The sequence below is a fragment of the Notothenia rossii genome (genome assembly GCF_949606895.1).
Source record: "Notothenia rossii genome assembly, chromosome: 6".
Lineage (NCBI taxonomy): Eukaryota > Metazoa > Chordata > Actinopteri > Perciformes > Nototheniidae > Notothenia > Notothenia rossii.
The window spans coordinates 8,403,621-8,431,509 of NC_136909.1; the positions used below are offsets into that span (position 1 = coordinate 8,403,621).

The 27,889-nt window shown below is 41.6% G+C and overlaps 1 protein-coding gene across 1 annotated transcript; it reads left to right on the forward strand.

Moving 5' to 3' along the window:
• On the forward strand, positions 1–27,383 carry cdca2 (cell division cycle associated 2). The gene is given in 16 exon segments (XM_079687093.1): positions 1–205; positions 1,434–1,626; positions 2,792–2,928; positions 8,292–8,457; positions 8,808–8,950; positions 9,319–9,447; positions 14,840–14,960; positions 16,389–16,735; positions 17,322–17,367; positions 17,448–17,522; positions 19,652–19,782; positions 20,596–20,661; positions 24,555–24,626; positions 25,428–25,575; positions 26,358–26,959; positions 26,961–27,383. Coding segments are annotated over 15 exon segments (2,718 nt in total). The 5' UTR covers positions 1–205; the 3' UTR covers positions 27,303–27,383.
• The last annotated feature ends 506 nt before the right edge of the window (positions 27,384–27,889 follow it).

Here is a 27,889-nt window from a genome sequence, read left to right on the forward strand (position 1 = left end):
CCAACCGCCAATAAACACACTCGCAGCCACTGGCTCTCGTTAGGAGCGAGATTTGAATTGCTCTCGGATTTTATCGTGTGTATTCTTAACCTCAAACATGTATTGAGATGTTTTTTATTTTTTTATAACACAGTTAGCAATACATGTGTTTTCCATTTTTGTATTGTTATAAATACACGCAGGAGACATCACTATTATTTGCCAGGTAAGCATTGTCACTTTATGATGTTAACTAAAATGTTCCTACTGTAAGCTAACGTCCCATATAAAGAGATGGGAAGCTAATCGACTATTAGCATTCGTACTAATTTTCAGAGATAGTTGGCGATAAAAACGTTAGGTCACTTGTAGATATCTACTGTATTTATTTAACCTGTGTAATACTTTATGATTTAGTTAATCATCCATTCAATACTCGCATTTATTATGAAGAACACGCTGGGTATTTTGAGCTAGCCAATGGTTGCTAAGTGTTAGCAGAGTTTGTTAATGTTAGCAGGATGCTAGCTTACTTTATAAGTAGCATGCTGGGAAAAGTATTTGAAACATTACTATTTTAAACGTTATTGACGTTATTCACATACATGTTTAATTCACACAACTGTTAACTGTTATGACCTACAAGCATGAGCCTGATTGTAACTAAATATTAAGAAAATCAGTGATGTAAAGTACATTTAATTAAGCACAGTTTTGAGTTACTTGTACTTAACTTGAGTATTTCAATTGACTGCTACTTAGTACTTCTACTCTACTACAGTTCAGAGGTAAATCATGTACTTATCCCCCACCACATTTATTTAATGTCTTAGTTTCTTTGCACATTTTTATCAATAATGTGAAATGTAATCAACACTTAAATAATACTTTAGTTACACCTGGAGTAATGTTAACTAGCTACCCTAAAATATACAAAGTAATTTAAACTAGCTGCACCTTTACCATCCTTGATAAACAAGTTAATGCATCAATATTTATAATCAAAACATACTATATACATTATTCTGTAATAATTATTTTTGCTCCTCTGTAGAAGATACAGATGACTTTAGCGACCTGTTAACCATGTTACATTTCCCCCTTTCCACCCACACACACACACAGTTCCATCTTCTGTGAAGTTTTGGAGTGTGTTCCTCGGCTAAGTACACTGACACACTTAAATACTTAAAGTATATTTTGATGGTAATACTTTTGTACTTTAACTTGAGTAACATTTTCATTGCAGGACTTTTACTACCAGAGTATCCCTACACCCTGGTAGTTCTACTTTTAAGTTCTGTTATTTTTGCTCCTCTATCGAAGATACAGATGACTTTAGCGACCTGTTAACCATGTTACATTTCCCCTTGTCAATACTACTAACAACCAATGTGATCCTACGTTACATTTGCTCATGGTGTAATGAAGCTGTTTTCAAATTGTCTATGCAGATGGCTACCTTGGAAAGTAACACTGCTGGCACCGATGGAGATCAGAACGAGAACATGTTGACCCCCTCAAAAGGGGACTCTCATCGTGTTTTAAATGACACCAGTACCCCCATGATGTTCTGCAACCTCACGCCTTCTCAGTTTGGCATCTCTGTCCGGAGCTTTTCTCCAGCGTCATTGCCAAACCACAAAGGTGAGAGGACTGGTCTTTATTTTATGTTAATCTGCTTGTTTACATGCATGTTTACTTTGTATATATCAGACACACAACTGTTAGAAACCATACATTTTCACGTTTTACTTTAGGTCTTTTCATAACCAGTAATATTAGTATGTACACCTTCCAAAAAGAAACATACTAACAACCAAATTCAGCACTATATAGACCCTCCAGAAAAACGCGGGCAAAAATCCTTAATTATGCGGGCTAAATTCCTTGATTATGCGATTTAAATGTGCGGGGTTTTTATGTGATTTTATGCGGGGAAATTGCGGAAAGTTGCGAAATATGCGGGGAAAAATAATTACAATTTTTTTTAATATTGGGCTGTCTTATTTATTCTCTCTCACACACAACCTGCCACTAACGTTAAACCCCTTTACTATTCAATGTTTATTTATTGTAAAAGCAATTGGGCTATTTTAATCTCACACACACACACACACACTTCTCCGCCTCATTCTGTTTTAATTTACTCGTTCGTTATCTGACCAGCTTCAATCTTGTAGGCTACTCACTTCGTTTCTTGTAGCCCTCGAAAGGGTTTTGGAGGTTGATCCCTCTGTGAACGTGAGTTGAATGGCTTTCTTGTTCGCAGCAGCAGAAAGCAGCGAATGTTTGAATGAATCAAAGTGGGTCGTCACCGTCGATTTTCTCTTATGCTCCAACACACAGTTGCACGGGGTGCAGAATAGTTTCCCCCCACTTTTTTCCCGGTCTTTAGTAGAAATGTTCGTCGGTAAATGAGATGGATTAGATTTTTTCATCTTGGTGTTTTCTCTATCGTGTGAGCTCCACACGTTCACTCTATACAGTGTTGTTTACATTCTGTGATGCGCGAGCTGATGACGTCACCTCAAGACGAGTTAAAAAAAGTGTTTCTCAACTTTGTGTGGAAAAATGCGGGGATTATGCAGCCTTTTGATAAATATGTGGCCTTTTAAAAATCTGTGCCATTTTGCTGATTATGCGGTAAATACTGCGATCGCAGAATCACGTTTTTCTGGAGGGTCTAACTATAAAGCACCACTGAGGCGTTCAATCAGAGGCAAAGAAACATCATGTGGAATTTTGTATTTCCTGCGTACGGCAACTATTGATTTTTTACTGAAGTGTCATTCTTTCCCCTCTTCTGTAGATAAGTCTCGTCTGGCACAAATGAAGGCTAGGCGGAGGTCCTCCGTTGGTGTCCGAGGCTCCCCGGAGACCAACTCCCTGATCCGCTTCATGGCACAGCAGAGGATGAAGACTCCGCCAGGCTCCAGAATTCCAGAGGTGAGATCTTTCTCAGGGTGCAGATGAGAACATCTTGCACTCCTGCTGCCACATCATATTGGAGTGTGAGGCAATGTTCAGACTGTAGCCAGGAGTTTGATGGGCTCTCTGTCATCTCTGTCATCAAATAGTGAACCCGACATCTATTACTGATTCTATATGTGACCGTGTGGCGTCGGTACAGTTTTGTTCATCATCAGATGCATACAAAGACTGGCCTCACTGCCATTACTAATAGTAGTTCTACACGAATAGCAGTATTGCACATCCACAGTAAATATTCATATGCTGTCTGTGCACTCGGTTAAATAACTTTCTTTCAGGCCATTTCGCTCCAGCTTCAAAAGGAGCCTTCAGATGAGTTTATGTAAGATTAGCTTATTTTGATCTGGTACCAAATACACACATTAATGTGTCATTAGCACAAAGTGAGATAAGTGTTTCCCCCTGTGTTGACTGCTCTTAGTTGAAAGCAGCAAATAAACAGAGCAGAAATGTATGGATTGTTTGAATTAGCAAATGCTTTTAAATAAAGCGGCTCTGTTTGCTTGGAACCAGCTGCAACACTAACTGAATCTCAGGGAGCTGCTCCCTCTAAACAAGTTTAAAGTACTTCCTAATGACCGAGAAGCAGCAGCTCTTTCTGTAGATGCCTTTTTATGATGATGCTCTGAGTGTCACCATACGTTCTCTGTTATTGTTGTTATTTGTGTTCTGGAACTGCTGCTGCCTATCTTCGCCAGGACTCGCAAGGTTCCCATACTTATAACTTAAAGGTGACATGTCATGCTTTTCCGGTTATTACCCGTCCCCTTGTGTGTTATGAAGGTTTTTCTTCATGTAAACGGTGTGCAGAGTCAAAACCCTCAAAGTACACCCTGTAGCGAGCAAAACTCTAAAACAGAAAATACCTCCCCAAAACGCCTCGTTGGTGAAACGTCATCATCCATTTGATTCTCCCGGGTACGTGCTTACGAAAGCACGTACCCGGGAGCTGCAGCGAGCCGTTTAGTGGAGAAAGTGAATACTGCTGAATACACATACTTTACAGAGATGCTGTATGCGAAACCAATGTGAGTTTGGAAAATTGCACAGTATTTTTCTATTTTAGTATACCTCAACAATGGAATTATGATGAGTGGAAATGGCCATGACACCTCTCCTTTAAGTAACCGCCGAATAGACAGCTCATGAAAGTGATCCCTCACCCAATATTTAATAATCAAAGACTTGCACCCTTTAGGCCTGAGAGTGGATATTACAAGTTATTGGTCAGACACAGTGTACTATAACAGTAACATGTCTCTATGGCATTAAAACAAATAAACATCAAATTACAGTTTTAAAGACATTTTTACCTCATAATCCACTTCTTTCCCTAAAGCATATTTTTGGTAAACTAACAATAGACAACATCTGATTCTACTTTTTAATAGGGGTGCAACAACTACCGTAATTTTCGGACTATAAGGCGCACCTGAATATAAGCCGCAGCAGGTGTTTTAATGTTTAATTACCATAAGGGTTCGTGCACAGAGGGGATTGTCGGGAAAGAGATGGCCGTTTGAGGAAGCTCCCATTTATTAACATTTCAACAAACAAGTTGCATATTTGCATAACGTATTCAAGTGTTACCATTTAGTGCAATAGTAGCTACAGAACATGTACTGTGCTGTGTAAACTGTACTGTATCACATAGCGTTTCAGACACACAAACTTGTTGGTGTGTGTGAGATTTAAAATAGCCCAATTGCTTTTACAATAAATAAACATTGAATGTGTTTAATTGAATAGTAAAGGGGTTTAACGTTAGTGGCAGGTTGTGTATGAGAGAGAATAAATAAGACAGCCCAATATTTAAAAACATTTTTATTATTTTTCCCCGCATATTTCACAACTTTCGGCATATTTCGCAACTTTCGGCATATTTCGCAACTTTCGGCATATTTCACAACTTTCGGCATATTTCGCAACTTCCCGCAATTTCACCGCATAAAATCACATAAAACCCTCGCATGTTTAATCGCATAATCAAGGATTTTTGCCCGCTTTTTTCTGGAGGGTCTAGCTTATAGTCCGAAAATTACGGTAATCAATTAAAATCGATTACCAAATTAGTTGCCAACTAATTCAGTCGTGGATTCGTTTGTGACGTCATCACGTTTGTTTTACGCGCCGTTAAGCTCCAACGTTATCGTTTTTTTTATCGGTACTGGAGACATATATAAAATATGTCATGTGTTATTGCTACATAAACATTATATCGCAGTCTTGTCGCCAACTTGTTTCTAATATGCAAAAAGACTACAAAATGCGTCTATGATGTATTTTCGATCTTTCCGATCCAGACAAGATCTCTCTCTCTCCCCCGTCTGTGTGCGAGGGGCCGGGGCAGTTTACACACCAGGCTTGGTATTTCGTCATTTTAGGGGCAAGGCCATTTGGCCTTTGGTGTCACACATTTTTTCAGGGCGCAAAGTCCATTGAGGGAAACATTTGGATTTGGAGCTTACAAATAAATAACTTCACTTTTTTTTATAAGAAAAACACACGAATGACATGGAAAACAAATCACTGTTTTAATATCAATAATGTCAAACATTATATCATCATATAGGCCTATGCCTCCTTAGTATTACCGTATATAAAATAAAATACTTTACTTTGAATAATTAGTGTTTGGTATGTTTTCCATCTACTATTTGTCCCATTCACAAATCAGAAACAATCTAATCAAAAAATCTAAAATGATATTAATATGTAACAAATATATTCAATTTCAGAGCAGAAGAAACAGCCTTCAGTGTGTGTGTGTACGAGAGTCTCTTTAATCAACTCCTCACAGCTCTGTTCAGAAACTGGACAAAAGTTAAACATGTACAAACCTCAGACTGTCATGAATACGGTGAATACAATCACTGCTTTAATTCTGTCTTTAGGACGTTGTTGTGAGTGTGGACGGACGGAGCAGTTACAGGTTAGTTTAGCCTGATTGATCCATTCAGAAAACACGCATTTTAAAAGGTTTTTCGCTTGCCGTCTTGTCTACACACTTGTCAAAGCTTGAATTCATGTTTTTTACTAACCGGTATCAGTATGTAGTTACTTCAGCATCATTTTGAAACGTGTATTACAATTAAATCACTGTAAAATAGGTTAATTTTGTCGTAGTTGGTTTCCACCACAGTATTTACATTGAAATAAGCCCCGCCCCCTCTCCAGCGCGTCCTGTTTGAATGACAGGAGTAAACACAGCTGACAGCCGCGGTGAAACTCCAGCGGTTAGAGCGATGAGGATATTCGCATCGCGTCCGTTGTGAACGCAGCATAATGCAGTTCAGAAACCACTGTTCTGACGCTTTTAAAGCAACTTCAAGATTTTAACAGTGTGAGGGGCACACAGGCCATGGTGGCCGTAGGACGTACAATTATTTGTGGGGCATAACGGCCAGACCGAGGGGCTACGACGGCCATGACCGCTGTGAAAACCCTACCCTGTTACACACACACGACTGCTACATGCACGCAACACACGGCGGGGGAGAAACAGCAAGCGCATTTCGTGGCATCTGCAGGCAGTGGCAATTCCGTCCGGCATATGCCACAGATGCCACAACTTGCCGAGGCATCTGCCGCTGCTGAACGGGAGTTGCCACAAGATGTGTGTGCTATTTTTAAACCCGTATTTATCGTGTAAAATGTCGCTGTTTAGGCATGACTTTATCGAACTGATCTGTACACAGGACTGATGATCTGTACACAGGGTTGGGTTGTAATAGAATAAATGTAACGGCGTTACGTAATCAGAATACAAAAATCAAGTAGCCTAAATATTCAGCTCACGTTACATTTGAAAAACAACTAATCTGATTACAGTTACTTTCGTAAACCTGAAGTGAATACATTTTGGAATACTGTACTTATTGGAATTATTGGTGGAAAAGTTTCCTCACAAAATGTAATATTCATTACCGGCAGAACTGTGAGCGCAGCAGCATGTCTGTGAGGCCCCGCCCCCGCACGCAGATGAGAGAGAGATCTCTTTTTAAATATATTGAAGGCTAGAAACGGAGATGGTTCGATAAAACGTGCAAGAAAACGTTTATGTAGCACTTCTTTATTGTCGAAATGATGACATTTCATAACGGGATCAAATCAAAGTGAATGGCCTGCTGCTGAAGGCATGGGGCAAACATAACTGTCCTTTGCCTAATTTATAAAGTAAACCTGAGCATCTCACTAGCAGTGGCAACTGCAATCAGTTACAGCTGCCCTAAGTCTGTAGCCAAGTGTAATAACACCAGTGTACACGTTGCTGTGTCAATACAGATATTTATTTGTTAATTATTTGTCTTTACTAGTCATCATACAGCTGGTTTATCGTAGCAAGCAGGCGAAACTCCCCGCAAGAAGCGACAATTGCCAAGGGCGTTGCAACCCTCACTCGCCAATATTTCATCATAAATATAGCACGTTTGTTTATTTTAGCAAACCATGCTCCAAGTAAAATTGAATAGAAATGATAATGTATAATCTTTTTGAAAAATAGAGATCGCACATCAGTCCTGTGTACAGATCAGTTCGATAAAGTCATGCCTAAACAGCGACATTTTACACGATAAATACGGGTTTAAATAGCAGCATTTGCCACAGAAGGCGAGTGGCAGCTACAGTAAACCTTCTCTTTCTCTGGCATCTGTGAATGTTTGGAACCCAGTGAGAATATAAATGGAGAGTCTAGAAGTGCAGTATGATGCAGAGGTGGTTTAAGAAGTTACTTTTTGTACAACCATCTATTCTGCAGGGGGTGAGTGACACTGAAGGATCCACACATTTAGTTATATAAATTGCAATATACTGTCCACTGTCTGTCTGTACTTCTGTCTAATGCAACCTGTCGCTTTCTAATATGCATGTTTGTTTTTATTTGCATTCCCTTTATATGGAGTTGCACATTTTTAATGCATTTTGATCCCTTTTTTCAATATTATAATTAGTTTTTAGGCCGACTGAATGATCTGACCAGGGACTACAGATTCAAATGAGCCTCTTTGCAAACACAAGTGCATTTACAGCAATGTTTATTAATGTGCACTTTCCCTAGTTGTGAAATAACTTAACAAATACAAATCCGTTTAGAGTCAAATGACGCTTGAAGGAAAGTCTTTTTTAACTAATGTGTTATCCTAATTGAAAGAAGACCGTGATGTAACTGGAAGAAGAAGCATTGCTCAGATAACTTGTATTATTCATGGGCAGTGTGTGATCGATGTCCTGCCTGTCGGTAATACCACTCGTGTAATTTCAGGAGTGTATGGCCTGTCAGGCTTCATCACTGAGCGAATGTGTTTGTTTCTCCTCAGCCCGTCAGGAGTGGGCCTTCACTTCCCCGAGTGAACGCCACGCTGAGGCAGAAGATGGCCTCCTTCCAGAGCCTGATGGATGTGGAGGAGAGTGTGATCTGTGATCCCGTGCCAAAGCAGGACAGCAACACTGGAGGATGCATCAAGACAAGAGATTATCTGTCTGGTGAGGCCGCCTCATTGCTACAGGATTAATAGTTTCATTCCTCAACAAGGATCTATGCCAGTAGGCTTTTATTATGATGTCTGGAGGCGGTGGATTAATGCACAGCGCAGTATAAACTCTGTTACAGCAGACTTTCCTTCTGATTAGCGTCATAAACAACACGTTCCTGAGCTGGTTGATGCCGAAGTGAAACGTTGGCTCCCGTGCTTTGAGAAACTTTTCTTCAAAAGTTGGAATTCAACCTGTGTTTTTGTGACGATATGTTTATTTGATATGTGCTGGTTTATCTTTAACCGAGGTGTCCCAAAGTCCCGTTTGTTTATTTCCATGTTTGTTTGTATCCCTGTCAGATGGGAACAGCCCTTATGAAGGGAAGGAGAACCACCCCCCAAAGACGCCACCCAGCAAGAGGAGGCGCCTGGGCCCCCTGCAGGGCTGCGAGATGGAGTTTAGAGAGGGTCCTACCCCCCCCTTCAGTTTGAAGGAGCAGGAGGTACTGACTCTTAACTTCACTGCTTTAAATAATTTACCTAAAAGGTTTTCCCTCTCTGTACTCCGCCTCCATTCAATCCGTTGATTTATTTTTAACTGAATGCTAGTTTTCAGTGAACTTTTCAGCATCCAAAAAGAGACAAACTCACTAAGTGCTGACATTTATTTATTTATCATCACATTTGTTTTGTCTTTGTCTAAAGCTTCTATTCGTAAAGTGCAATATCAAGTTTTCTGTATCCCTCAAAGCACTAAAACAGCAGTTTGATAAATTCCCATTTCCTGTATCCACAGAAATATTGTGTTCTTGCTGTGGTGGTGCTGGGAAGCAGAATAAAACCAGTGTGAATTGCTTATTTATATCCACAGGAGGAGGAGGAAGAAACAGGGACGCTGACATCCAGTGAAACTGTGCACGAGGCCCACGCTGTGCTTATATCCCAAAACCTTCACGACGACTTTGAGATCCTAGCCGGTTCCCATGCTAAGAACCAACAGGTTAGATTCTAACACACACACACACACACACACACACACACACACACACACACACACACACACACACACACACACACACACTGCAACACACTGCAACACACTGCAACACACACACACACACACACACACACACACTGCAACACACACACACACACACACACACACACACACTGCAACACACACACACGCACACACACTGCAACACACACACACTGCAACACACTGCAACACACACACACACACACTGCAACACACTGCAACACACACACACACACACACACACACACACACACACACACACACACACACACACACACTGCAACACACACACACACACTGCAACACACACACACACACACACACACACACTGCAACACACACACACACACACACACACACACACACACACACTGCAACACACACACACACACTGCAACACACACACACACACACACACACACTGCAACACACACACACACACACACACACACTGCAACACACACACACACACACACACACACACACACACACACACACACACACCAGGGCTCGACATTAAGGACTGCCCGATGGCCCGGGGCCATCTAGTATTTAGCTCGGGCCATGAAGCCTCACCTGCTGGTTGCCCGATCGGGCAATCTATTATACCAGTATCATGCAGCTCGCGGATCCAGTAATGAGTGACCCGACAGTAAAACTAAACATATCTATAACTAGTTTAGGTAGTTTGAGAGGTAATTAAAATAGCTACGTGCGATATTCTAACCTGATTTTTCCGCTCACCGCTGCATGTGATCATGCAGAGCTGCGTGTCGACTCGTCAGCAGCAGCTGATCTCTCTCTCCCGTCAGATTAGACTTGACTCGCGTTTATGTCCATATCGATCAGATCCAGCTAGTTTTAGCTAATGATATGACTACCTGCTTATTAAAAGACACCGTGACCTAAAAAATAAGTGTCGCTATGCAACTGGGTGAGGCCACAAAGTATAGCGCAGCATGCATTTGTTTACATGCCCACCGGAACCCCGAGGCATTAGCAACAGATCAACGCACAATCAACCCATACAGCACATCTCTTTCTCCACATTATGTGTTAGACATTAGAATTGACTACTCTTGTCTGTCACATACTCTTCTTGTCTGTCACATAAGTGGCGCAACTGAAGCGGTATTGCGCTAAAGGGAAATTATTTTGACCGGACATTTTGACCAAAGAGATTTAGATTTGTTTGCTAACGGGAACTCTGACGTCGCCATTGTGTGTGCTTCGCGGATGCACTCGGCTGCTCGGGTCTGCTCGGTCAGCTTCTGGATGAGGAGGCATTCTTTCGACCGACTTACAGTATATAACATTACAAACATTTTTAACAGGGGCCATAATAGCGTAAATAATGTTTGTTTTGGCAGTTATAGCTGCATGTAATGTTTTCTACTTTTTTACATCTGGGAAGGCATTTGCCTTCAACAAATGGAAAGTGTCTTGACCAACAACTTAAGTATTTATTATAGCTATGCAGGGCATGCAAGCGAGCAAACACAAACAAGTGAAATGAAGAATACAATTGAAATTGTAATATTGTGGTGGTTCATCTTATAATTCAGTCTATAGAATGCACCAGACAGCATCTAAGACCTGCAAAAATCGAAATGTTCTAGGGGGAGGCCCCCCAAAACCTTTGTGCGTAATTTCGTCCGCGCGCATTTTTCAGGGCAATCTCTATTGGGCTCAGGGCCATCTGTAAATTAGCTTAGATGGCACACAGGGCCATCTCCCAAAATCCTTAATGTCATGCACTGCACACACACACACACACACACACACACACACACACACACACACACACACACACACACACACACACACACACACACACACACACACACACACACACACACACACACACACACACACACACACACACACTGCAACACACACACACACACACACACACACTGCAACACACACACACACACTGCAACACACACACACACACACACACTGCAACACGCACACACACACACACTGCAACACACACACACACACACACACACTGCAACACACACACACACACACACTGCAACACACACACACACACACACTGCAACACACACACACACACACACACACACACACACACACACACACTGCAACACACACACACACACACACACACACACACACACTGCAACACACACACTGCAACACACACACACACACACACGCACTGCAACACACACACACTGCAACACACACACACACACGCACTGCAACACACACACACACACGCACTGCAACACACACACACTGCAACACACACACACACACCAACACACTGCAGCACACACACACACACACACACACACACACACACACACACACACCAACACACTGCAACACACACACACTGCAACACACACACACTGCAACACACACACACTGCAACACACTCACACTGCAACACACTCACACTGCAACACACACACACTGCAACACACACACACTGCAACACACACTGCAACACACTCACACACTGCAACACACACACACTGCAACACATACACACACACTGCAACACACTCACACACTGCAACACACACACACACACACACACACACACACACACACACACACACACTGCAACACATACACACACTGCAACACATACACACACTGCAACACACACATGCACACAACCTTTAGAAGTGACTCCCTGAGAAATGAATGTAGACTTTTGTGATTCTGCTCACATGCCTTCCCCTTGTGACAATCCCATCTGACTAACAGAATGACCTTAATATTTTTTAAGTGGAGAGAAGTTCACAGTACCAAATACTAGCAGACTACAAAACTTGTTGCATGAGTTTTCATACAGACATACATATACAGAATAAACATTGATGTATTCATGGCGGCCGGCCACAATTTAAACATTGATCGCCGCTGTAGCAGGTCACTGGAAATGTAACCCCGGCATTCAATATTTTATTTGTCTACCGCTTGTGAAATCTCTGTAGAACGATTTAGAATTGCAAATGCTGAGTCACTGGAACCAGACAGTATAAAAATATGGAATATATCAAGTGGTCTAACTCCCTGACTATGTTTTTATTTAGGAATTTTCATTTAGAAAGAATAAATAATTTCTAAAATACATGAGGAACCCATCTGGGTACTTGGTCTTTGCCAGTCATATTCAAATAACAAGGATACTGTGCATTTTTGTATCGACAAGGGGCCCAGACACAGTTTGTCATCATCATACATAGCTACACTGTAGCTATATACGAATGACCAATAAAAGCTTTGGACCTTGAATTAGACAATCTCCTTGACGATTGATGATTGGCTGCAATATATGACAACATTAAAAACCGAATAGAGAATCGATGTCTTTCAGTCTGTCGGTGGACAAGTGGCAGGCCGCAGGCGAACACTGGATTATCAGTGTTTTTCATTTAGTGCAGCATCTACATATACTCCTTTCAATCATCACATTACAGCCATTTCACGATTGGTGTTAACCTCAATCTAAATTAAACTGTTGCCCTCAGATAAAAACAAATTGACTGACTCTTTTCATCCTTTCTGTGGAGGCATGAAGGCAATATATGACACGACAGCTTTAAGGTATGATCAAAGTACACCAGGAAGTGTCATACCTCTGCTCTCGTCTATAAGGAAACCTACCTGCTAAGAAATGTTTACCTGCCACAGACAATATTTGAAAATGGGTGCTAATTGAATTCCCTGTTTTTAAAAACGGACGTAGATTTTATTTTTTTCCTCATCATCTCGAATGGGTTGTTTTTAATTCTCTGTAGAGCAAGCAACGGACACAAGCACAACCAGATTCAAGCGTTTTATATCTGCCAAAGGGAAGTGACGTGTGTGATGTCTGTAAGGTTAACTAACCAAGCTCACAATTCCCTAAATGAAGCGTGTAATGGCCTTTGCCCACAGTCTCAGGATAGCACACTTCCGTTGCAGCGTGGTGGCACAAGCAGTAATCATAAGCCTCTCCACTGCAGCCACACAGCAGGTGACATCAAGGCAGACCTACAATATTGTGACCGTCTCCTCCCCCACAAACTGCTGTCTTTCCCTAAAAGGCTCAGGACGTCTGGTCGTGCAGGCAACAAGAGAGAAAACACCATGTTCAGAAATGTTACCGTGACAGTTTTAAGTACTCTGTGGTGTGGAGTGTTTCCGCTTGTCCTTATGTTCTTACTTCCATTTTCTAAGACATGGCAGGTCTCTGTTTACCGATCCACTTTACTACGGCTGTATTTAATGTGATGGCGTTAATTAGTGCTGCTCGATTATGGCAAAAATCATAATCTCGAATATTTGGGTCAATAATTTTAAATGCGATTATTCATTGACTTAGAAAACATCCATTTATTGGAGAAAAAAAATGTGAATAGTATGTTTTTAACAGTTGATTACCCTGAACTTTAAGTATAATTCAACTGAAAAACAAACAACAACAAAAAGTAATAATTAAAAAAAAAAAGAAGTTTTATTTCGATTACGTTGTTTTCGTAATCGTTGCAAGCCATACTCGTAATCGCGATTTAAAATACGATTAATTGAGCAGCCCTAGCCCTAATGCTAACTAACCATTTCTGTGTTATTTCTGACACGACAAACATTTTGAACAGGCTCTTTTTAGCTAGCATTCAAATCAAGCCTTTGTCACTTAGGTCAGTGCTGACAGCTGTTGCTAAAAACAATCTGTTTACAGACGAGATCTTACGACATGTTTTTCTGGATCAGTTTTAAATATTATAGGAAACCAAGAGTTAGATAATAAGATGAATCTGGTTCTTTTTTACACAAAACCTCATACTTGAACCCTTCCTCCACTTAACAACATGTTTTTATTATGTTTATGTCCCCTAACATGAATGAACTTGACGATTCTGACTTGTGTATCCACGTAGTTTGTCGGTAGAGTGTTTTAACATTTCTCTGCTAAAGGTAGAGATGTCTGTGGACTTTTCATTAACTGAATGTCACAATTTGAAAACACCCAATCTCTGTCCAATATGCCAATAAACCTGAAACCTAACGTGCATAGTGTACTTTTCCATAGCGGTGGTCCTTGGTATGAAAGAGTTTGAGAAACACTGATCTAAAGTAACAGACAGAGAATCAGCACTTTTGAAACAGGGCTGAAACAGAGGGGATTATGGGATGCTGCAATGATCTGTTTGGTGTTTGGAGCCAAACACTTCAGAGACATGTTTGTATATATCTGAGAGCTATAATATATTGATGAAAAGCTGTATAATAGGGGACCTTTAAGGGGGATGTATTGGCCTGTTCTGTGAAGCCCCTTGAACTACAGTGCAACAGAAGGGGGGCCTAATGTATTCTCTCTCAACAGGACAGGCTCTTTGAACTCCAAAGCCCCGGTCAGACACCACCTGATGAAGCTTCAGCCGCTTCTCCATCCCTGCCTTTCTTCAACTTCTCCCTCCCCTCTCTGCAGGAGGTGAAGCCCCCAGGTAAACACAGCACTCTCAGTGGCAATGCATGAGTAACGGCCCTGTAATCTCATCTCAACCAGCCTTTGAGGTTCGCTTTATGCACAGATAACAACCTGCAGTGTCTTCAGGGAAATATTCAGTTGTATTTTCAACAGGAAGTTCACAGAATTTGAGTTTCCTGTGTTGGAGTTGGATTGTGTGTTTTTTAGCTGTGGGGGGAGAGGGTTTAAATGGATGAATCGCCACCTTTTTAATGTGGATATTTATTCAGTATTGAGGATATATTTAGTTGATAGAAAGCAATAAGGTCAATCAAAGTGTTTAGTTTTGCACTTTTAAGTTAAGAAAAATGTCATGTATGTCATTGAAAATACAATAGAGCGGTGGTTCTCAACTGGTCAGGCCTCGGGACCCACTTTGTCCTTTGTCAATAAATCGCGACCCACATTTTTGAACCACTCAAATCTATTCAACAAGAAATTGTGCTTTAATATATACGCTTTTCAGCATACAATATTAGTTAAAGTGAAGTACAGTGCATATATCCCTTATAACCTTTCACAGAACTAAAGTATGCTTTTAAAATAGATTTAATGAGATGATGGAATCAAAGCTGAACTGTGTAACATAGAAAGGCCCACATGCTGAAAACCCAACCCCACAAGGGGGGTCTGAGGGGATTCTAGAAATACTAACATATAAACTACGCATTCTGGTACACTCTGAGAAGAAAATAAATACATCTATTACTACCCGACATATTAATAATATGTTATGCCATTGTTTGTTTTTCACTTTGTTCTGACAGCTTGCTGCGAGAAGAATAAAGAGGAGATGAATGTGTGTGTGTGAATTACTTTAAATTGTGGGTAAGGGTAGATAGCCCCCATTGTTCTGTGACCTGTCAATCATCAAACCGGGGGTCATATTTCATTATGTGTTCATTTTTATCTGAAGTTGTACCCATGGATGTATAAAAAATTGTTCTACCGCGAAGTTATTCTCCGTGGGGACTTCCGGCAACAATCTTGATTCTGATTGGCCAGAAGACTCGAAAAAACATCAGCAAAGATGTTTTATTGAGAAGATGATCACTACGTGACAGAAGTTTTCAAAACCGTTTATGGTCTCCGCTACTTCCAGTCTAACGCCCACTGCATGCACAGCGTTAGAAAATCGGGTCTTCAAAATAAAAGTTTGACTTTTTTTCAAGAGTTGAATAATTTTTTCTTCACTCACACATCTGCGACCCATTCCAAACGGGCCGCGACCCACCAGTTGAGAACCACTGCAATAGATGTCCTTTATTCCATTTCTTGTTATATGTCTCTAACTACCATGACATGATTCAATAATAAAGAAACAGGAGTTAATAGCAAAGTATCTTTCCCCTCTACCGGGAGAAAAGCTCAATGGCTGCGTTCTAAAGTGTTTCCGTCTTTTCAGGAGAGGATGCGGTTAAGACGAAGAAGAAAAGTGTGCGCTTTGGATGTCCGCTCTCTCCTGAGTTCTTTGATAAGGCTCTGCCCCCCAGCACCCCGCTACAGAAGGGGTCCACCCCAGCCCCAGTCCAAGCCCCCACACCTCGGGGATGCTTACACCCGCGCTCGGTGCTGAAGACCCCGCAGAGGATCGAATCCCAAACGCCACAAACTCAGCGGGACCTCAGCAGCCCCACGGATTTCGGAGCCTCGCCGACATTCGCCATACCTCGCACCCGCAGAGTGCCGTCGGTGGGAGAAGACCCTCAGGAAGAGGAGGGAGGAAAGGTAGAGACGCTGCTAGAATTTTTTTAAAGGTCACCTATTATGCAAAATCCACTTGTTCATGTCTCTTCTACATCAAGACGTGTCCCCTCTGTGTAAAGAAACTCTGAAAGTTTCAGGAACAAAGATTCTCTCTCTTTTTGTCCTGATCCATTTTATATAAAAACCTGTCTGAAAATGAGCTGATCAGATTTTGGCCACTTTATGATGTCATAACGATTTTTTGGCTTAGGTAACCATTAGCCAATCACCAACCAAGGTAATTTTTTGCCATAATCGAGCAGCCCTAGTTTGATGTACATTTTTCTATGGTAATGTGAATAATGTTGCAACATGTATCATTCTTATTGGTCAAACTAATTGTAACTAAATTAATAGTAATACAAATAATCATTTACAAATTGTGCGGCCCTTAAAACAGTTTGTTTAAAAAAAAAAAAAACGGAATATAGTACCCAGGCTTTTTGTTCATACTTCATGATATTACCCAGAATACAGGCTAGATATAAGATGACATGTTTGAGTTTAATCATTGTATATCACTTATACGAACCAGGATATAGCTTAAGTTACATCCAGCATTTAACTCAATTGTTTTTCTTTTTTTCTCTAGATCGTTTTCCCTTCATGGGAGGATGTTGAAGTAACGGAAGATACAGGTGGATTATTACACTTTGCTTACTTTTGCTTATTGTCTCTCTGTGTTTGTATGATAACAGCTCTTTCCCTTTGTTGTCAGAGAGGACGTTGGACCTGCAGCCGCTAACTTTGGACACTGCTTTCTACGAGGAGTCTCTCTCTAACAGTCTGACAGGTGAATACTGTCATGTTTTTCTTTCATTGTCACTAAACTTCATGTCTTTATCTCTACTTCTCCCCTGACCTTACACATTCCAGTGTCAAACTGTCAGACTTAACAGGAAATGAATTGTACTTTTGTTTCATGTCGCTCAAACGGCTCAGGTTTCTCATTTCGAGTCGACTTTAGAAAGCACGCTCAATGCCAGGAGCGTAGAAAACGGGGAATATCATTGATGTTAAAAGTAGGGATGCTCGGATCGCCGGAATCAGTATCGGCCGATCCGATCGAGTGGGCGGGACCTATGGGGATTTTCCATTTAAATTGATGTTTAAAACTCAGTTAATGGGGCTCATTCACTGGCGCTTCCACAAACAACAACCAACATAATTATTACATTCAAATGAAGTACATTATTCAAGTTTACATTAACTTTGGATAATAACATGGGAGAAATGAGCGGAAGCTCTGGCCGTTTCTCAATCTTGAGGATGCTGGCTTGGTAGTCGCGTACTTCCAAGTCACTTCCTTCAGAAACGAAGCAAGTATGCTTCCAAGCCACGTTTCGGAAAACGAAGAAGAATGGAACAGGCCAACAATCGTGCCACTCTAACGCTTTCAACATAAACTGTACTGAAAATAAATACCTCACGATGTCTATCTAATTATGAACTTGCTTTACTTTCAGGGAACACATTTTTGGTGATCACAAAGTAACATATTTACCAACACATGTTCTACGTCACTACATACTTACATGTAAATGTGTGCTGTGCTGCGTCGGTTCAGCCATTCTCCGCACGGGTTTTTGAAATTGGTCCGTGCGCAAAGCATTGTGGGATTTTAAGGACGCGAAGTCTACGCATGTGCAGCCTCGAAATTTCCCCCAAACCAAGGACGCGGCCTCGGTGGAATTCCAAGTATGCTGGAGATTAGAGCTGTGCAATTTAATCGATCCCGCGATATATATCGATATTTTGTTTCCCGAGAAAGTATCGATATTTCAGCCGCGGCTATCGATACATTAAGTCCCATTCAAATCCCCCCGTGTTCCGCCTGGCACTCTGCTCGCTCTTTTGTTATTGACCAAATACTTATTTTCCACCATCATTTGCAAATAAATTCTTTAAAAATCAGACAATGTGATTTTCTGGATTTTCTTTCTTTCTCATTTTGTCTCTCATAGTTGAGGTATACCTAGGATGAAAATTACAGGCCTCTCTCATCTTTTTAAGTGGGAGAACTTCCACAATTGGTGGCTGACTAAATACTTTTTTGCCCCACTGTATATATATATTGTATAATTGATGCTTTCAGTTTTCAGTTGAATTAATTCAATTCAAGTCAATGGAACACTCACAAGATGTCACCAAAATCACACTGTCCCTTTTTAAAATCTTTCAGAAAATGATGTAAGTGTATCGAATTATATCGAATCGTATCGTTGGCTGAATATCGTGTATCGTATCGTGAGATTAGTGTATTCCTAAAGCCCTACTGGAGATTGGAACAGTACTTCGGCGGCACTCGATGACGTAGCATCCTTGAAATATTGGCTTGGAAGCCAGTTTCCTCGAGATTGAGAAACGGCTGCTCTCTCTCTCCGTCTTTCTCTCTCTCTCCATCTGTCTCTCTCTCCCTCTCTTTTCCTCTCTCCCCCCCTCTCTCTCTAATTCATTTTTAGAGAGCTCCGATCGATCGGCACAGAGTGAGTATCGGCCGATCGATCGGAGCATCCCAAGTTAAAACTGTTTGCGAGTATCAAAGACAGAACATTAACTTGTGTGTCTCTTTTGGTTATCGTTAACCATGCAAAATCACATAATCAATATTCAAACTCCAGCTGACCCTTAAGGCATTGGACTAATTCATCCAAGCCTTGATTTGTTTTTAAATGTCTTGGATCTTTTTACAGTCTTAAAAAAAGCATTAAAAAGTCTCTCAAATCTAATTTACCTCACGATGCAAGGACTCTTGACTCAACAGCTATCGTTTCCACTACAATAGTGTCCCTTAAAAAATAAATATATTAGTTTTTATTTCATAATGACCCTGCCTTAAAACGTATCACCAACAGAATAAATCATTTATTACAGATTTAAATACACGCTTATTTCCTTCCCCATTCTGTTTCTTGTCCACAGAGATTGAAGCTTCTCTCTGCACGCCCTCCCTGACGGATGCTGAGGACGAGCCTGCATCACTGCCAGAGGAGGAGAAGCAACCTGAAGCAGAGCCTGAAGCTCCGACCAAGTCTAGAAACCGAAGGAAAAAGGTCTAACATCATTAAAGCTTTAGTGGGTTGCACCTGCTTACCAGCAGAGCTCAATAGAGTGGTGCAGGAACGAGTCCTAAAACCAGGAAGTGAGTCAGCATTTTACCACTACCGGTTCCCTCGTCTCAGCCGATGGGTTTTCTCTATAGGATTTTGGAAAATAACTGGAAATAAGGTCTGGTTGACAAACATTGAAGAGACGGATAACGTTTTGTTCTACGACATTAAATCTATCAGCAGTGACCCCACTGGTGATTTTTGAAGAGTTTACGTGTTTGAAAAACGATGGTTGTTACCAAGTGGCTGAATAGGACTACAGAAGTTGTTGAGGACGTTATACGTCATTACACCGAACACGTAAATACTCCTCTAAGTTTGTTTGCCCTGTTCTGCTTGAAAGCAAGTACCTGCCTCCTGCCTCCTGCAAACTGTTCAAACAAACGCTTCAACTTGTACTATTTAGAATCTATATGTTTGAATATGGATCTTTAGTTGGCGTGACGTTGAAGTCGTGCGACCCTGCTGTACTCGCCTGTAGCTCGTTTATAGCATAACGTTAGCATTTTGCTTCTGGCGATTAGATTTATGATTAAAAAATTATAAAAGTAAGGCAGACATGTGGAGTTTACACGGCTGAACAAAAGGTGCAAACATACATCATCCCTGCGCCACTCTATATGGGTTCATATAATAGATTTACCCAATTTGATTCACATTCAAGCAGTGACGGCCTCTTGGTATCACCAGACTCTCACTGCCCTTGATATGTTGCTATATGTGGTATACTGAGAGTTTTCTAAATGTCCTCCCCAGCAGCCAGCATCAGCCCCTGCAGCCGGCAGTGAGGCTCCCTGTCGCTCCACCAAGGGAAAGAGAAAGGTCTGCTAACACCACCCACTCATTTCAGCTTCTCACACATAGGGATGGGTACCGAGAACCGGTACTAAGTCAATACCGGTACCTGATTGGACGGTATCGGTATACAGTTAAGCCGCTGGACAAACGGTGCTGCTATCGGTATTATGTGTTACGTCTACTTCCTTGGTTTAACTTTAAACCATTCTGGTTGGTTGGGAACCCTCATCCCGTGTGATGTATCCGGTTTGAGACCCCTCTGATTGGCCACTGTAAATGCCACTCGTCATCTCTCGCAAGAGCGCGCTTATTATTGTTGTGAGACTCCCGCTGGCATCAATCAATCAATCAATCAATGTTTATTTATATAGCCCAATATCACAAATGTTACATTTGTCTCAGTGGACTTCACAGTTTGTACAGAATATCAGTATGACAATACGACACCCTCTGTCCTTAGACCCTCACATCGTACAAGGAAAAACTTCCAGATAAAACCCACAGTTTAAAGGGGAACATGGGAGAAACCTCAGGGAGAGCAACAGAGGAGGGATCCCTCTCCCAGGACGGACAGACGTGCAATAGATGCCGTGTGTAAATTGAAAAGATAATACATTTGCAACATAGGTAGTCCAAATGTTTGGAAATGGATGTGTGTATAATAGGAAGATGAATCCATGAGTATATCCATCCAGGACTTATGATCCAGGACCACAGCCACGACTCAAGATCCAGGACTCGCAATCCATGACACAGGACCGCAGGATCATCCATGACTCCGGATCCCGGCGTATATAGACAACAAAAAGAAAGACATTTGGGGAAGCTGGGTTAATCGGAACATGAGAGTACACGGGTATAGACAGAGAGAAGGAAGAAGTAAGATGTCCCCCGACAAACTAAGCCTATATCAGCAAAACTAGGGGCTGAATCTAATCAGCCCTAACTATAAGCTTTATCAAAAAGGAAGGTCTTAAGCGCACTCTTAAAAACGGATAGGATGTCTGCCGCCCGAACACAAACTGGAAGCTGATTCCACAAAAGTGGAGCTTGATAAGAAAAGGCTCTGGCTCCCATTGTACTTTTAGAGACTCTAGGAACAACCAACAACCCTGCATTCTTGGAACGCAATGCCCTAGTAGGACAATAGGGTATAATGAATTCTTTTAGGTAAGATGGCGCCTGCCCATTAAGGGCTTTGTAGGCAAGAAGAAGAATTTTAAATTCTATCCTGTGTTCTATAGGGAGCTGTGTTATGTAAGGCAGCCAGAACAGGAGTAATGTGGTCCCTTTTCCTAACTCTGGTTAGTACACGAGCTGCAGCATTTTGAATCAGCTGAAGCGACTTGACTGACTTCTTGGTACACCCTGATAATAAGGAGTTACAATAATCCAGCCTTGAAGTAACAAATGCATGGACTAGTTTCTCTGCATCGTTTTGAGGCAAGATATGCCTGATTTTTGCAATGTTACGTAGATGGAAGTAGGCGGTCCTTGAAATTGATTTTATGTGGGCGTTAAAGGATAAATCCTGATCAAATATAACACCAAGATTCCTTACAGTCTCACTGGAGGCCAAATTAATGCCATCCATAGTTAATATATCTTTAGATAATTTGTTTCGTAGATTCTTCGGGCCAAGTACAATAACTTCAGTTTTGGTCGTGTTTAACATCAAAAAATGTAAGGTCATCCACGTTTTTAAGTCCTTGAGGCAGTCTTGAATTTTATTTAGATGATTAATTTCATCAGGCGTGATTGATAAATATAGTTGAGTATCATCCGCATAACAATGAAAGTTTACAGAATGATTCCTTATAATATTGCCTAACGGAAGCATATATAGGGTGAACAAAATAGGTCCAAGCACTGAGCCCTGTGGCACTCCATGGCTAACTTTGGCATGGCGGACAGAGCGAAGCGATCCAAGGTCTGGGTGCACTTTTAAAAAATGTAGTGGCGATAGTGCAAGGTGCAATCTACACTGAACAAAAATATAAATGCAACACTTTTGTTTTTGCTCCCATTTTTCATGAGATGAACTCAAAGATCTAAAACATTTTCTATATACTCAAAATAACCATTTCTCTCAAATGTTGTTTAGACCATCCAGAAAAACGCGGGCAAAAATCCTTGATTATGCGGGCTAAAAAACGTGATTATGCGATTAAACATGCAGGGTTTTGATGAGATTTTATGCGGTGAAATTGCGGGAAGTTGCATAATATGCTCTGGATCGGCGTATACGACAGCGTGTTCCAGTTCCTGCCAATATCCAGCAACTTCGCACAGCCATTGAAGAGGAGTGGACCAACATTCCACAGGCCACAATCAACAACCTGATCAACTTTGTGCGAAGGAGATGTGTTGCACTGCGTGAGGCAAATGGTGGTCACACCAGATACTGACTGGTTTTCGGACCCCCCCAGACCCTGAGGCTGTGCGAAGTTGCTGGATATTGGCAGGAACTAGAACACGCTGTCGTATACGCCGATCCAGAGCATCCCAAACATGCTCAATGGGTGACATGTTAGGGTTAGGATTTAACCTAGAAAATTTTTTAGATCTTTGAGTTCATCATGAAAAATGGGAGCAAAAACAAAAGTGTTGCATTTATATTTTTTTTCAGTGTATGTACTCAATTAGTTGCTTGTAAAGGGGGTAACACAAGCAACTTAATGAAGCATTTGCAAACGAGACTCTCATTGAATCTAAAACGGTGCTAGCGATACTGCTAGTGCTAATAGTGCTAGCGGGCTTCAGCCACGCCGTGTGTAAATGTGACCTGAGTGAAGGCTCGCAGGCAGGTCAGCTGCTGCGCACGGGTAATATGTTTTGTTTACCTGGGTGCAGTCTTGCAGGCACATCGCCATGTCTTTTTTTAGTTCGCCAAATTATTGAAAAGTATCGATAAGAGTATCGAAAAATACCGATAAGCGGTACCGGTATCGATAAAATCCTAACGATACCCATCCCTAACACTGACAGTGTATTCATGTGAGTTCCTACACCTATAATAATTTGGCCTTTCATTGAATGCTTTATAAACCAGCTAAACTTAAAGATGTCATTGTGAATTGGAAAACTGCATTTAAATGTTGTTAAAGGTCAACGTTTCAATGTGTGTATCAGCAATTGTTGGTCGTTTAATAGGAATTGACATATTTTAAGCTCAAATACGTTGTTCTATGTTTAAACCTTCAGACACACATTGACGTGTTTCAGTTCAGCACATCATTTATTTTGTGATGATTTAAAAGTACAATCCAGAATAATATACGTACTCGCCTTTATCTTTTTGCCATCTTAGCCTTTTGACCAATTTCTTCATATCACAGTTTTGCATGATGTCACTGTAGGACAATGTTTTAAGGAACCTCTTGTCGAGCTAGGTTGTCAGTTTGAAATGTCTGGATGAAGATGTAAATGATTTACAAATGTTAAAAAAAAAAAGCCTCTTTTCGTCCTCTGAGGGAAAACCCCAAAAAGCATGATAGGGCGAGCCAGGCCACTTTAAGTTATTTTATTTACTTGTGTCTGCTTCTGAGAAGCTAATGTATAAGTTATACAGTTATTTCTGCAACAAAATTACAATACAATTACTGTTTAATCTTCACATCTTGTATTCATGTCTATAATTTTGAGCACCAAATTATTGAAAAGTATCAAACTACCCATACCGATAAGCAGTACCGGTATCGATAAAATCCTAACGATACCCATCCCTACTCACACATGTAGAAAATGTCCTCTTACCACACCAGACTGCTGTGTAACAATTTAGGGGTCATAACGTGCTCCCCATCTAATCTACTGTATAATTCCTCTGGATCAGAATTGAAGTGTTATCCGAGGAAATGTGCGCGTGAGAGAGCGTCCGTGTAATGTCTCCTAACACCAGCTCTGTGCTCCTGCAGCAGCCCGAGGAGATGGAGCCAGCGATGAGGCCGACGCGCTCTGCTGCCAAGTCAGCTGTGGGGAAGACGAAGGTGAGTCAGGGGTCATTTCAAAACCTGGAAAAGTCATGGAAATTCAAAATGATAATTCCAGGCCCTGGAAAAGTTTTGGAAAACAATATTTTTCCCAAAGTTTTGGAAAGGTCATGGAAATGTAACTAAAGTTGCATCAAATATAATTTATATTTTATCTTATCACCGAAATAGTAATACTATAATGATAATAAATACTGTATCGTATAGTAATGAAATAAAATGGCATTTTAACTGACGAGGTTATTTTGCTTGTGAGAGATTTGAGTTGCCTTAGCGTGTAGGAGCTAGTAAGCCTACTATTGGATTTGTTTTAGATCGGCACGACATGTTTCATATGCAGACCTTATTTAGGGATTAAATTAAAGCCGAGTGGGAACACCCTGGAATCTACTTTAGCACAAGGTGTCATTCTGCAGGCATCTCTGTAATCTGAGGGCCAATCAACACATTAATATCCTCTAGAAATAAATGTACACCGTTTCTCTAACAGGGCTGAAACAGAGGGATATGAGGGATGTCTTAAATGCATGATCTGTTTGGTATTTTGAGCAAAACACATCAAAGACATGTTTTTCATATATTTGTATATGAAAGAGAGCCATAATATATGCCTAAAAATAGCATAATAGGAGATCTTTAAGGCCTTGGCTAGAATAAGTATACATTTAAACACAATAATACTGTGTTACAGAAGAGGAATACCTTACATTTGCCCCAATCAAAAATGTTCTGGTACCTACTGAGATGACATGTCAGGCCCTCATCCCCCCCTTCTCACAGTGCATCTTGTCTCCTCAGGTAGCGGCTCGGCGGTGGAGCAAAGAGGTGGACCGTTCCAGATACGGCCTCCGTGTCCACGTCTGCAAAAACCCCGATCTAAGTCCCATCGCTGAGACGCCAACCTCCCCCAGACTGACTCAACAGACCCCCCCCCACATCTGCACAGGTACAACGTGCATGCAATAACTCTGTCTTATGAACTGTGTATTTTGTTCATCCAAGTTTTATTCTGTTGGGTCAAAAAGACATGTTCCCCCCCCCCCCCCCCCCCCTCCCACATATACATTTGTCCATAACGTACAACCCTTAAAAACAGTCGCCATGTACTGCTGATAACGTCATTTGAAAAAACAAACGAATCATACAGATTAGATTACATTGTGTAAATAATCATTACTTCTTAAATAATGAATGTGTTTGTGTTCACCATGTCTCATTAACACCCCACACACATTAGTTTCATTCATTTGTCAGAAATGGGGTGAAACCTACGATAACCAAAGATATAGAACAATCTGACTGAAAGCTACACTATCCATGGTTCACATGGATTCTTTAAAAGGTATTGGTATTTAAATAATTAAGTCTGAAAGTCTGAAATTATAACACAGGTTTATTTATTTTTTCCTATGTGGCATTGTAAAAACTTAAAAATAAATATCTGTTTTTATTACTTACCGAATCCCTCTCACATTAACATCACACTGATCCATAAAAGTGAATGTAAAATATGATTTCAGTGCTGGGGCATCAAAATAAAACTCCTGACTGCCTTAAGCTTTAGGAACTCTGAGGTCGTCATTGTGAATCATTTTGGCAACAATAATCGTGTTGTAAAAATCTGATATATGGACGGCTCTAGTTGGAGTTACCAAATGAAGTTTGATTCCTGAAAGTTAGAAATTGTTAGTAACATTAATTTCCCTTTCTCCTCATTTCTCCCAACAGCTCCAAATCAAGAGGCCCACTTGAACCCTGAGTTTTCCATCGATACTCAAGCGACTGTCGACCTGAGAAACGTGCTGGAAGATCCTTCAGAAGTCACATCTCCACCCTCCTGTTCAGAAAGCGCCACAGGTAAGAGCAGGAAGGCGTCGGGACAGAGGGAGAGGAGCAGTGGACCGAAGAAGATGAAGGTCAGTTGTGCTGACGACTTCCTGTTCATTAACCGGACTGAAGGAACCACAGAGGAGCTGCGTGAAGACCAACACACGACAAACCAAGAGGCTTCCAGGGAGACCCCGGTGCCAGAGGAGGAGGTAGACGCTGAGCAAAACCTCCACACTCCTGCACAGAGTCCCTGCACAGACTCTGAGGGAAAGTTAGAAAATCATGGCGCTCCAAACTCAGGGGGAGGGTCTCACAAGACTTTGACGGTTCAGAGGAAAACCTCTCGTGGCAGGAGGGGCTCTCGAAACATCTGTGTGAAGACGGAGCAGGCAGAGCCGCTTCAAACGCTCCCTGACGAGGAGGCGCAGGAACAGGAAGACGACATCCGGTCCAGCTCCGACAGCCAGGAGGAGGAGGGGGGGGGGGGTGGGGGCGGCCCCTGTGAACCTGGCTCCCGTGGAACCGGCCCCCCTGGACCCGGCCCCCCTGGACCCGACCCCCCTGGATCCGGCCCCCCTGGATCCGGCCCCCCTGGAACTGGCCCCCTGGCAGGATTACTTAAATTTTGAGGATGTGTTCAAACCTGTGGCCAGCAGAGGGCGCCGTTCTGTGCGCCGCAGTTTGAGGAACCAGGGCGTGAAACATAACAGCTCAGGGGGGGGGATGGTCTGGGTCCCTCACACCTCCCCTGAGAGCCTAAAAGAGTCCCGCAGGAAGACCAGGGGCCGGCGTCTCAGAGCTACCCCCCCACCCCCTCTGAAACTCCCTGAAGAACCCTCATGAGACTTTCAAAACTAACATCCATCGCACGTTCATGCATACCCCCCCCCCCCCCCTGTTTGCTCCAGATTAAATGGAATGATTCTCCAAAGGAAAAAGCTGATGTGTTTTTATTTTAGCTGTATATTGATGCTTTTTGTCCTCTGTTAATTAGAAGTGCTGACCAGTCATTTGTAGCGAGTTTCACCCCCCCCCCCCCTCCCTCCTCGCCTGGAGTCACTGCGAGCCCAATCATCTCTGCTGACCACCTCCCCGATCAATAGCCAATCAATAGGGGGGTGGTAATAATAACGGTGGATTGGTAATGGGGGGGGAAATGTCAACAGAAATCTAATTATTAGCTTCAAACAACCCTTTTCTTGTTTCTGCTGGAGCTAAACATATTTTTTTTTTTCTGTTGACAACTTTATTTATATATATCACCTTTCATGCTTGACACAGCCCAAGGTGTGAGTATGACAGAAAATGTGGAACATTTGGAACATAATTAAAGACAAGGTATAAACAAACAAAGAATTATATCACTGAACCATAAAAGAATAAAAACATGACAAAAAACTACAATTGCCCCAAATGATAAGCCAAATAAA